General features: G+C 55.5%; 3 protein-coding genes across 3 annotated transcripts; all 3 read left to right on the top strand.

The window, feature by feature from the left end:
* Positions 1-1,425: 1,425 nt before the first annotated feature.
* On the top strand, positions 1,426-5,969 carry BKCO1_1000611 (uncharacterized protein; the record flags this gene model as incomplete). Its single annotated transcript, XM_020270028.1, has 4 exons — positions 1,426-1,654; positions 1,713-4,082; positions 4,131-5,025; positions 5,183-5,969. 4 exons carry the CDS (start codon positions 1,426-1,428, stop codon positions 5,967-5,969), a joined length of 4,281 nt encoding a protein of 1,426 aa, XP_020135107.1.
* A 2,240-nt stretch (positions 5,970-8,209) lies between these two features.
* BKCO1_1000612 (allergen v5 tpx-1-related protein) lies at positions 8,210-8,996 on the top strand (the record flags this gene model as incomplete). Its single annotated transcript, XM_020270029.1, has 3 exons — positions 8,210-8,496; positions 8,557-8,795; positions 8,860-8,996. The coding sequence occupies 3 exons, from the start codon at positions 8,210-8,212 to the stop codon at positions 8,994-8,996; spliced, it is 663 nt and encodes a 220-aa protein (XP_020135106.1).
* A 1,428-nt stretch (positions 8,997-10,424) lies between these two features.
* Positions 10,425-11,274, top strand: BKCO1_1000613 (cutinase; the record flags this gene model as incomplete). Its single annotated transcript, XM_020270030.1, has 2 exons — positions 10,425-10,783; positions 11,022-11,274. 2 exons carry the CDS (start codon positions 10,425-10,427, stop codon positions 11,272-11,274), a joined length of 612 nt encoding a protein of 203 aa, XP_020135105.1.
* Positions 11,275-12,222: the final 948 nt, after the last annotated feature.

A 12,222-nucleotide genomic window follows, 5' to 3' on the forward strand; every position in this document is an offset into this window, starting at 1 on the left:
GAGAAACACCATCTCGAGGATCAGGATGGATGAGCATTGATGGCATTTTCACAGCATGGTTTCCAGCCTTACGCGGCACCGCATGGTTCGGAGTTTAGGAGGGCAAATTGTATTAGATGGATAGATCTCAGACCTTGAGCCACAATCCCGCTCAGTGTTGAGCTCAGAACCAATTCAAGAATTACATAACCGAAGAGACAAGACCTGGTGGTGTCAGATCCCCACTCACGTCTTTACCCCGCCTCTCCAACTCAACCACACTCAGCCAAGCCCACCCTCCCCCGCCCCCAGCGCAACCCTCGACTACACCACCACCGGCCCCGGCCCCCCCACCTTCCTCATCCCCGCTGCCTCCAGCAGCTCATCTGCCTCCCGCCGCCCTATTCCCTACGCCTCGCAGCACCGCACAGCCGCGACCTACTTACTTCCTGCACGGCGCACAAGACTACGCGCTGCGCTTGCTGATCAAGCGGCATCCCGCGCCGCCGCATCCCGGGGCGGAATCCGTCGTCGTTGTCGCACACGAGCGGCTCGCCATCATGGTGCTACCGGCTGCCGACGCCCGTCGGTGCTGGCGCAGCGCAGCGCGCGCTGCGCGCGGTGAAGAGGCGGTCGGTGTTGGCGGTGGGGAAGAAGACGAAGGCGGGGAGGGCGGGGGAGGCGAGGGTGGCGTTGGCGGAGAGATTGAGGCGGGGCGGGGAGGAGTTTCTGGTGCTGCCTTTGGTGCATTTTCGTAATGTTACTGAGCCGGAAGCGTTGGCGGAGGCGCTGGCGAGGATTGAAGGGGGGGTGAGGTTTGGAATCGATGCGGGACGGCGGTGGTGTGGTTTATGGGTGGGTTTGTCTGGGGACTCGTTTGGGTGTCGGCTATCGGAAAATTTACACGAGTCTTTCTTCTTGGGATATCTCTTCAAAACCGATCAATGTTTGTAAGGTTGTGGAAAAAAGAGATGTTCTCAAGGAAGGGTTCCCCAAATGTCCCCAGGGCGGAAGATAGTGCCTGCCGTACTTGAACATTTACTACATTCCGGTGACTTCCCTTCCACCTGATGTATCTTTATGGGTCGTCTTGATATTTTCAGAGCTTGGGTCGAATCAAGACATCTGGCCCCCACAAGGATCCACCCAGGCATTGCGCTTCATGTAGCCGCTACTTCAAATGCGGGAGTAGGATCTCACTCGGCTCGGGCCACATCATGCACGATTTTCTTCTAATAGATCGCCGAAAATTTATCCACGAATGAGACCTCCGTACAACCACATGAAATACCTTAGTCGCTCGTTCCGCTGTGAGCGATAGATGTTGGGTAGCTGCCAGTTCAAGGTTTCGTAACCGAGTCCAGCATAAATAGCTGATCAGCCGTTCGGAGCCTCATGCGTCTCTTCCGACACAAATAATTTTCCAGGCTTCGCTGAACCTGTCAAATGGACTCGTATGAGCAGCTGGAGCAAGGCTCCCCAGATCGAAGCCATACGACATATCGAGAACCTTCGCATCCTGATCAGAACTCCGCAGGCCAGAGTGAAGCGGCGCAGCCTTTGCTCGAGGGCAAGCAGCCAGATCGGTCCGGCTCACCGATCAGATCCAGTGACCATGACGTGGTAGACGAGTCCAGTGTCTCAGACAAACAAGAAAGCGCAGCCTATGAAGATGGTAAGTTCCCGCTTGATTACACATTTTTAATTCAAGCTCATTGATATGTGAACTTCAGAACGTGGCTCGATTGAAGCGTTTACCAAGGAGTATACCGGCCCGGTCACATATCGTCCTTACGCTCTCAGACCCGCTTTCATCTCTCTCTTGGGTGGTTCAGCCTTGGTCCTGTCCATCGCTGTGGTAATCCTGTGTTGGGTATCCAGCACTCAGATCGGATTGGGTACCGACGACGGATCATCCGCCCTGCTTTTTGGCTGGCGATTCACCCCGTCTCTCCTCGCAGTACTCTACGTCCAACTTACGTCCATGTTCCTTGATGGCGTCAAATACTCGGAGCCTTTTGCTCGACTGGCAAAGCCCGGAGGCTCGACTGGGTCTTACACCATTCTGCAGAAACCAGGAGCCTGGTGGAATGCTCTGGCAGATGGATTTTCGAAGAAGAAAAACGGAGGCTCGAGGAGCTGGCTGCTCATCTGTTCGGCATGGTTGAACATTGTTGGCTTCCTTGCCATCTCCCCCCTGTCTTCGTCCTTCTTGATTTCAAAGAATGTTCCCGTCCCACGAGAGGCTGGATTCTCTCGGATGATGCTGAGCCAGGACTCTCCGATCCCACTTCGCACAGGCAGAGAAACGTACCTACGCACCATCGGCCACATACTCCAGAACGTATCAACTTCTGCGTGGATATCGGACGAGTACACAGTCCTTCCGTTTTGGCCCAGCGAATCAGAGACTGCTCCACTCGGCCCGCTCCTTTCCACCTCTTCACAGACATGGCAAGCCGACACCACCGTGCTCAACACCGAGTTGGACTGCGAAGCAATGCCATTAGTCGCAACGGGCTTCGCAAACGACACCTACCCTCTCAGTTTTCCGGCTCACCCTGACGAGATCAAAATGAGGTGGCAAGAAAGGCCTTCAATCATGCTGAGGGCCGATAGCGGATGCACCTACGGACTGGCATTGGATCCGAAACTCGACCTCGTCGTGCAAGGAGGATCATCATGGTCAAACGTTTCTACCTTCAACGATCGGGACTACGGTCAATTCAAAGAAGTGTACGAAGGAGATTTGTCTCAAAACTTTTATGGTCGTCTCAACACTTCGAATTGCGGGGATCGAGAGCTCCTTTTCACGACAACCGTTTGGAACGGTTCGGCTGGGAATTTCAGCTTCTCTCCGGACTTTCGCGCTTCCGGAAACTTGTGCACCGCCAAATACTATATGGCAGAGACTCTAGTCACAGCAACTCTCTCTGATTCGTCCTCTATAATCAGCTTTGATGAGGAAAAATACCGAGAATCGCGCGTTCCGATTCCAGAAGGTCTCCTAGACATCTACGGCCTACAAAATCTGACCCTCAGCCCCAACTGGACGGATTACATTGCTCTCCCGGACAAACAATCCCGTGCTGCGGCTGGTGGCTTGTCCGTACTCCTTGCAGCATCGTATGATTTTGATACAACCGCCATGATGGAAGATGAGGACTTCATCAAAAACGCAACAAAGATCAAGCAGAGGTTATTCGGCGAAGTCCTCCAGTTCTCTCTCACGCAGGCTGGATCCCCGCAAGAGACGCTGCAAGGACAGATTACCGTCGTCGAACCACGAATTGTCGTTACGCTAGCAACTGCTATAGCCTTGGCCTTGCTCTTGTTCCACTCCTTCTGCCTATCGCTAGTGGCGTGGAAGCTTTCCAGTCTGCAACATAGACCTCTGAATCTGAGCAGGAATCCATTTACTGTTATAGGAACCGCTACTCTCGTCGCTCATGAACAACAAACTCTGAAGAAATTTCGAGCGTATCCCGACCTATCACAGGATTCCCTGCTGCACCACTTGCACGACAAGAAGTTTTACACTAGTCCCAATACATTACACGCAGAGCCGCCTTTCACTCCTGTTGCTAAGGGAAAATACCGCATTATTCACCAACAAGACGAGGCACTAAGTAATCACGCAGGCCAGCCAAATGCCCCCTACAAACGAATCCCGAGCAGCAGTAGTTCTTGGGTGCCAGCTGTTATTCGACTAAGACTGCTGATGCCTATGTTTCTGTTTCTGATAGCAATAGCTTCCGGGATACTGGTCTTTTACAGCTATTCCCAGCGTTCACTCCTCTATCGCACGGCTTTCGTGTTCCAAACCAATGTCCCAGGACTTGACAGAACGCTTCCAGCGGTTTCCACCTACTCCATGATATCAACCCTGTTTGGTGTTGTTGTTGGCCTCTGGTGGGGCGCTATAGACGTAACCTTTCGCCGACTACAACCATTTCTATCCATGAAAAGGCCCATGCCTATTTCTAAAGGAGCAGATCTATCTTATCAGTTCAACTACTGGGCGTGGGCAGCATGGAAGGCAGCTTCAAACCGCCATTGGTTTCTCTGCCTCGTGACGATTGGATCGTCTCTGTGTCCAGTTTGTAAGTCATGAAGCGTACATTCCCGTTGCAATACTTACTCCTCGTCAGTGACCATTTCAATGTCTGCCTTGTTTCAACGTGGTGAGGCAGTCGTTCACAGCAATACGACGGTCCAAAGAGGTCTCGAGATACGGCAGATCCCATGGCTCTTTGAAGTCAACGAATACATTGATCCCGACAGAGGAGACACCCGCGCCGCCGGAGTCATAAACAATCTTTACACGAAGCTCTCTACAAACTGGATGTATGGTGCCATCCTCCAAGCAGTACTTAATGGGTCTCAGCCTTCTTGGAGCAAAGACGGCTGGAGCTTCGTTCCCCTCGACATATCAAACATTGCCAGCAATGTCCACATACAAGACATTGGGAACGGCTCATATACAGGCAACTTTGTACCAGGGACCTTCGTTACGGTAACAACTCCCGCTGTGAGAGGCACCATCGACTGCAACCCTTACGACGGACTGGATAATGTGTCTGAGTCGTTCACAACGTACAAGGTGAATGTTAGCTCAGACTCCGAAGACGTGACCACCTACGTACCATATAGCGGCAGGTCAACATTTTTGCAAGACACCACTGTCCTATCGAACCCATCTTACGTCGCATGCTGCGCGAATGTCACAGCAGAAGCGCAAGGCAGCGCCGCGATTGGCTATTGGTCTCAACTCAATCAAACAGACAACCCCTTTCAATCGCAAACATGGCCAATCCACTTCGCCACGAAATGGATCTACGGCAATTCCGTCACCGTCGAAAACGACATCTACCCGTACTACACCGAGATCCCCGCCGTGCAGGCTCTTCGGTGCATACCCGCCATCCAGACCGCCTCCGCTGACGTCACGGTCGACATCAACAGCGGGAGAGTCAAATCATTCACCATCCTGGACGAACCTACAGACGACCCCAACGTCTGGACGGAAGCCTTCATCGCACACGAGTCGACCCAGGTGCTGAACTCCTCATCCATCGACACCTCCGACATCTACACCACGACCGTCCCCCGCAACAGCACCACCAGGCAAGCGCCCCCCCTCCCGCCTCCCCTCCCCCCCATCCCACACACCAAACTAACCGTCCCTACCCCGCACACATAGCTACGGCGTCCTCTTCCTCTCCTCCCTCCTGGCCGCCGCCTCGCTCAAACGGCTCTCTGGCTCCACCATCGGCGGCTACGGCGCCGAAGACCTCACCGACCAGACCTTCAACCACCGCGACCCCTCGCGCGGCCTCAACGTCGACTTCATGACGTACGCCATGTACGCGACGGCGACAGCAGGCAGCACCACCAACGCGTCCGACGCCTCCGCCCTGCTCGACGCCGCCGCGCAGCGCGCCCTCGCGCAAACGACCTTCGCCACCTTCTTCCAGCACTTCGCCAGCAGCAACGTCTCGCTCGCCGACGGCGGCTGGGCGTACCAGCGCGTCAACGCGAGCCTGCCGGCGGACCTGCTGCCGCCGGTGGTGGGCGCGGGGACGGAAGCGGTGAATGCGTCGTACGCGGCTGGGATGCGGCCGGCGTCGCGGACGGAGCGGGCGGCGGCGGTGAGGGTGGGCACGCCGGTGGAGACGTTGCGGGTGGATGGGGTGGCGGTGGGGCTGAGCGTGGGGATATTGGGGTTCCTGGCGGCGGTGGCGGTGGTGGTGGGCGTGTTGCGGCGGACGTACTTTGTGAGGGTGGGGGGTGGGGGGTTTGAGTGCGTGGGGGATGTGTTGGTGGTGGTGTGCGGGAGTGAGGGGCTGCTGCGGCTGGTGAGGGATGCGGAGGGGGGAGGGGAGATGGACGGCGGGGGAGAGGCGCGGCTGGGGTGGTTCCGCATGCCGGATGGTTCGTTGCGGGAGGCGGTCGAGGTTACGAGGGGGGGTGGTGGCGCCCGGGCATGATGTTTGCGTGTTGGACTTGATAAGCAAACTTTGTAGGAAGGTTGGAGCGCTCTCTGTGTGGCTCGGAGGCTTCGATTCTCTTGCGGCCTCTTTTGTTGTTCTTGACAGATATCAGACAGCTTGATTTTTTCGTCCCGTGCTACGAAGGCAGCTTTGCTCTCTCATGCATCTCACTTACTGAAGTGTCATCTCAGCGCCTGTGGTTTTGCCGCTGTTGACATGGATCAGGAGAGCAAATGTGCATCTGGAGGTCAGTCCGATTTAGCTCACCCCTTACTGCTCCTGCCATCTCGTTCATCGTAGAGACGACCCGGACTGCATTCGTTCCCTGGCTCACGAAGTCCTGAAAAACGTCATTGGCCAATCTCAGATGACCGAGGGCTTCCTCCCAGCGCGCCCTCTCACAGTCGACGTTCTTGAAGCCCCTGATAAAGGCATAGCCTTCAGTCCTCCCGTATTGACGCCGATACCAATTTCATCCAGCCGCTCTCCAGAACCATCAGCCTTCTTTTTTCAAAACCTCTGCTCCAATCGACGTCTGCAGTCTCCCTGTCCTCGTATCTCCCTCTCCCAGTCCGTCGTCCTCAGCGGGTACCTCTAAGACCTTCGTATTAGAGCCGTATGCTTGCTCCCGCTCCCTCTCTCCTTCCGTCATGGTCTCACGTCGTATTCGCGCTGTGCAGCCGGCACGGATTCAAGCAGGGCAGGGATTCGACGGAGGACATCAGGCGATTCCGGGAGAGGTGGTGCAACGATGAGGATGGCGGCGGTGTGGATGCCAGCGGCGTTCGTAAAGGATTTCGGAACTCGACGGGTGTCCTGACAGGGCTATGATGGCAGTGGCGGGGGAACGCGGTGACAAGGCGGCGGAGGCGGCGGAGAAGGTGGAGATAAAGGAGGGTGCGAGGGTAGGCCCGGGCGGTGCTATTGCCGTCGGGTGGCCGAGGGGTGCGATTTCAGGGCTCCGGCACACCCGACCGACTTTCGTGTTTGACGCGAACATCACGAGCGATGTGGGGATGGATACGTGGAGGGTGGTCTGGAATGTTCTGATCAATGCGAGTTCGGCAGCGGTGTTTGGTTGTTGATCAGACGGTCGAGACGGGACTGTTGGGCCTTCTGGACCCTTTGTTAGTGTGTTGGAATCAAAGTCGGTGCCATGATAGTCCAGGATCTCTCGGCAGTCATTGCACTGGTGCTATACTCGCAGTTGATGAGCTACACCCATAAATAGCCCGCCAGCGTATACCGTCTGTACTCTACCTCGAGGCCTGAGCGCGCGGTGGTTCCATGCTGGCCCTTGCGGATTCTGCGATCGTTTTGGTACGAGGCCGGGCGGCGGATGCTCAGCCTCCGTGGTTGAAGCTTCCTGGAGCCCTGGGCAACACGGGACGGGGAATTGCAGCCACGCTCCCCAGCAAATGGGAGCCATCAGTGAAATTGCGCAAGCCGGGATCCTTTCGAGTTCAGCCCGGTAGGGCGAACAAGAGGTTCCACATGATAAAGTCCACGGTAAGCTCAAGCACGTTCCCCATTGGCACATGGACCACTTCCAGTCCGGAACAGGCAATTCACAGTTGATCCCGACGATCACCCACGATCCATCTCCCAATCCGTCCACCCGCCCAATCGACCAGCACAGCGTCTTTCGAAGCAAAACTCAGTCAAACATGTCGGACAGGGTCTGTCGAGCGGGCGCCGCACATTGCCAATGCTGCGAGAAATCTGGCGGCTGCATTTTACCAGGTGTCGTATGCAAGTTCAGCTTGGTGTTCACCGCGAGTTTCCCCTGAGCGCTCGCCCTCACAATTTCCTAATTCGGGCCGTGAAATAACCACCCGGTGTTGATAATGACGTTTCGGTAACCCTATTCCCCGCATGTCCATGATCAGCGCGATCCGCAGCTCTTCAACACGGCGTACAAATTGGTCTTTCGCGCCGCACCTCCGTTCTACCCACAGTCCAGTCGCTTCTGCCCTCAACGCTCATTCAGCTTTGCAAAATCACTGTCGCTTACGAGGCATACACTCTTTGACAATCCTCGCTCAAGCAAAGGCCTTGCCGTCTTTCGTTCCGGACTCCATCCAGACTTCACTGCACATCTCAATTCGACAAAATGCGGACATCCGGTCTCTTCCTCGTTACGCTTGCTTCTGCCGTCCTGGCGTCGCCCGTCGCCATGCTCCAACAGTCAGTCTCTCTTGTCATTCCACGCGAATTCATGCGAAAGGCTTCGCATCATGGCCGCATTCACTGTCATCGCCCTTCCCCAATTCTCCGATATCGCTCCAATTGCAGCACTCGCAACCCGTCTAACACGCATGAGCAACAGGCAATGCGCTGGTCAATCCGCCAACGGCGCCACCACCCAACCGACTGATCCCACCGCCCGCATGTGGGTCGCCCTGCACAACGCCCACCGCGCCAACCACACCAGCACCTGCTCCGTCGCATGGGACCCAGAGCTTGCCAACGAAGCCATGATCTCCGCCCAACAATGCCAATTCCAACACACCAACAGCGGCAAGTAAGTTTGCACCTTCCACTGCGCCCTCCAATTCCCCGTCTTTAACACGGCGAACCGCAGAGACTACGGCCAAAACATGGGCGAAGCCAGCCAAGGCTCCAAGGAATCCTCCATCGTCTCCATGTTCTACAACGAAATCAAGGACTTCGGGCCCTACTGGCACCAGGACAGCGTGCCCATGACCGAGCCCAGCGTCCTGCACTTCACCCAGGCCGTGTGGAAGACGACGACGACCATCGGCTGCGCCACCAACAACTGCGGTCAATGGCTGCTTTCGTACTGCAACTACCGCGGTCCCGGTAAGATATCCCGAACCCATCGTTTTCTTCCTCTTTCATATGCTGACGGGTGATGGTGTGGCAGGAAACTGGGCGGGCGAGTACGCAAACAACGTCGCCGACTTGATCGCGAGTCCCCTTCCGCCCATCTGCTCGGAGATCGGCTCGGGAGCGCAGGACGGCAGCTGCATCACTGATCAGCAGTTGCTGCAGTACTTCTGAGCGTTTCCGTCGTGGAAGGGATAGGAAAAAAAGGGTGGCGGATGTTGAGTTCGTTTTTTTTCTCACCTTCTGCTGGCCATGTGTTAAGATGTGCATGAGTTTGCAAAAACATATAATCATTAATGATAATTCAAGGCCCGTTTGATGTTACCGGCGAATCTTCTCTGCTGTGTGCGCAGTCGTCGATGTGAGGGTGCGTGGTGTCAGGACTCCCGCGTTGGCATCATACCGCAACTCGTCACCATGTCCGCGAACCTGCGCCGGTTGTCAGGGACTTGTGGTTTGGTCAAGTAAAGCAGTCATCCGGATGTCGATCTACAAAAGCAACTACGCCTTTTACGCCCGAACGGCATGCAGCATCACTCGATCCATCGTAATCAGCTGCTCCCTCCAAATGATTGATATGTGCCCGAATAGGCTCCGGAGTACCGCGAGCCGCATGTTTTACTGCGGTTATCGGCAAAGCCCTTCGTTCAGCCGGTCATGAGTTGCAGCGAATCGCAACTCGAACAGCTCGGTGTTTCGGTTTCCCAAATCCTTCGCAACAACTTGCCGAGGATTGTTTCACGACTCTCCCTACTGAGAGGGGCTGAATGACATGCCTCGGCACTTACTCAAAATTGAACATCCAAACCCCGCATCTTGCTTTCTTTTGCTCTTGGAGGATCTTGGCGCGTATTTGACCGCGGTCTGGTCAAGGCGCACTCTTCCCTCAGCTCGGATGTGTGTGCCGAGTGGAGCGCAGTGGGCGAAGTCGTTTCTTTTTGTAACAGCTTTAGTATATTGTCAGTTGTAATTAGCGTTGTTCCTTGTTTCAATGAACATAGTAAAAGAGCCGATTTCGAAACGTTCGGAACTGGAGGTAGTATCGTCCTTCAGTTTCAGTACTTCCTGCAAACTGACTCCGGCGCTTTGTGGACCATCGAGCTCTCATCAGAGGAAAATTAGTTACTGCCAATAGAAATGAACAAGCATATGTCCGGGGTCACTGGCCAGTCAGGGGCATCCTTCACGGGATCTCCAACGGCAATAGCTTTAATTCAACGCACCTTTCCTTGATAAGAAGCTGAGATCAATAGACCAAGGTTGATCGACTACACTAGCAGCGGATAAGCATGTGCGCTGCGCAAGTAACCACACACTAACAATTGATTCGGCCAACAGCCGTAGATCGAGCCATCTCTGAAACCGCCAACATCCCAGAGTATGCTCACAACCCATTCCGCTACCCCTCTCCTCCACACTGACATATGCGCCATCACTGACCCACCACCAACAATGCCTCGGCAGCCAAGCTGAAAACACCACCACCACCGTCCACATAAAAGCCGCCTCCTCCACCTCCCCTCCAACACCGCACAATCCGCAGCGCCTCCTCCCTCCCACCAAGTCATCCCTCCCACCAACCAGCCAACCAGCGGACCAGCAATGCCACACCCCCTCCTCCTCCTCCTCTTCCTCCCCCTCCTCACCACCGCCGCACCCCTCACCCCCCGCCAATCCAGCCCCTCCTCCTGCGCCCCCATCACCGTCATCTTCGCGCGCGGCACCACCGAAACCGGCGACCTGGGCGCCGTCGTCGGGCCCCCGCTGCAGGCGGCCCTCGAAGCTAAACTCCCGGGAAAGGTCGCCGTGCAAGGGGTGCCCGCGCCCGCGTACCCGGCCGACGTCGCGGGCTACCTGGCGGGCGGGTCGGCGACGGGGGCGGCGAAGATGGCGGAGATGGCGAGGGAGGTGGTTGCGGGGTGCTCTGGGGAGGAGGTGATGGTTGTGTTGGCGGGGTATAGGTATGTTTGTGTGTTTGTGTTTGTGTGTATTTGGGATGGGTGATAGTTTTTTTGCTTCTTTTGGTTTGGTTTGCTTTTGTTTGTTTTGCTTTGCGAGCTGTGGTTTTTGTCGTGCTCTTTTTGTTTTTAATTTGTTTTTCTGTGCCTCGTTTCAGGATGACAGAGGGAGAGGGAGAGGGACGACTTCGTTTTTTTCTTCCCTTTGCGGACGCGTGCTGACACCAATGGTATTCGACAGCCAGGGCGGGCAGCTCGTGCACAAGGCGGGTGCGCAGCTCGACGCCGCGACGGCGGCGCGCGTGGCCGGGGCCGTCATCTTCGGCGATCCGGACAACCCGCAGCCGGTGGAGAACGTGGAGAACTTGAAGGTGTTTTGCGCCGAGGGCGATCTCATTTGCGAGGGCCAGCCGGTGATTCTGGCGCCGCATCTGAGTTATGGGGCGGATGCGGGAGCGGCGGCGGATTGGATTGCGGGGGTTACTGGCAATTGATCTGAGACGGATGGGGGGTAGTTGCTGGGTAGCTGTCGATAGCGATAGCGTGGTTCAGCTGTGGACATTTTGCTCAAACGATGGGCCATGTGCAAGCACCAGGACGTGTACAGCTCCACTTGACTGTCGTCAATAGTCCATCATCCATAATCGATACGAATCCGCATGCGGGCGTCATGATGTATGATTGAAGTGTTCACTGAGGATCGGTCTGGCCGTTGGTCTCGAAAAACGTATATCAGGGCATTGTCCTCTCCTACATACGAACCTGAGATACGAATATAGATAAGAACGACGTCTTGCGTCCGGTCCCGGTCTGTCATCAGAGTCAAAATGTTGGTTGGAGCGTCACTGATGCCTGGGGGTCGGGCCAAGGGTTTTGGATGTCATAGGACTCAAACAAGGCCGTTGCAGGGAACAAGGATGGCCCAGTGCAATTAGAGCCGATCAGAGAGTGGCGGGAAGTGCCATCATGCGGCCCGAACGCCGCATTGACCCAGGGGTCAAAAAAACTTCACCACCCGACCCAACACCAAAAAGACAACATCATGAGTCGGGAATTGAGCCCAACGCGGGGGTTGAACCCGCAGCCTTGAGATAGCACTCTAGAGAGTGTGTAAGAGTCTCACGCTCTACCGATTGAGCTAGCCGGGCGGCGGTATGAAGAACTGACAAGTTCTGCTGGTTGATGGAAAAGGCGTTTGCAAATGACCATTATCTAGAGAGACGTGTTGAGCGATATCAGGTACATGAGTAACCTGCCGAAGTACCATCTAAGCATTTGAAAAGCAAGAAAATAAAGAGTGTTGGGAAAGAAAAGATTTTGCTCATCCATTTCCCGATCGGGAAAAACTCGGAAATGGTCGGAGAAAGCACCCTTTTCCCTTCCCGACAGGCCACACCGCAGGCTGCAGAAAAGTTCAAGGCGATGGGCCTCGCAGGGGAAGG

This window comes from Diplodia corticola (genome assembly GCF_001883845.1).
Source record: "Diplodia corticola strain CBS 112549 chromosome Unknown scaffold1, whole genome shotgun sequence".
NCBI classification, from domain to species: domain Eukaryota; kingdom Fungi; phylum Ascomycota; class Dothideomycetes; order Botryosphaeriales; family Botryosphaeriaceae; genus Diplodia; species Diplodia corticola.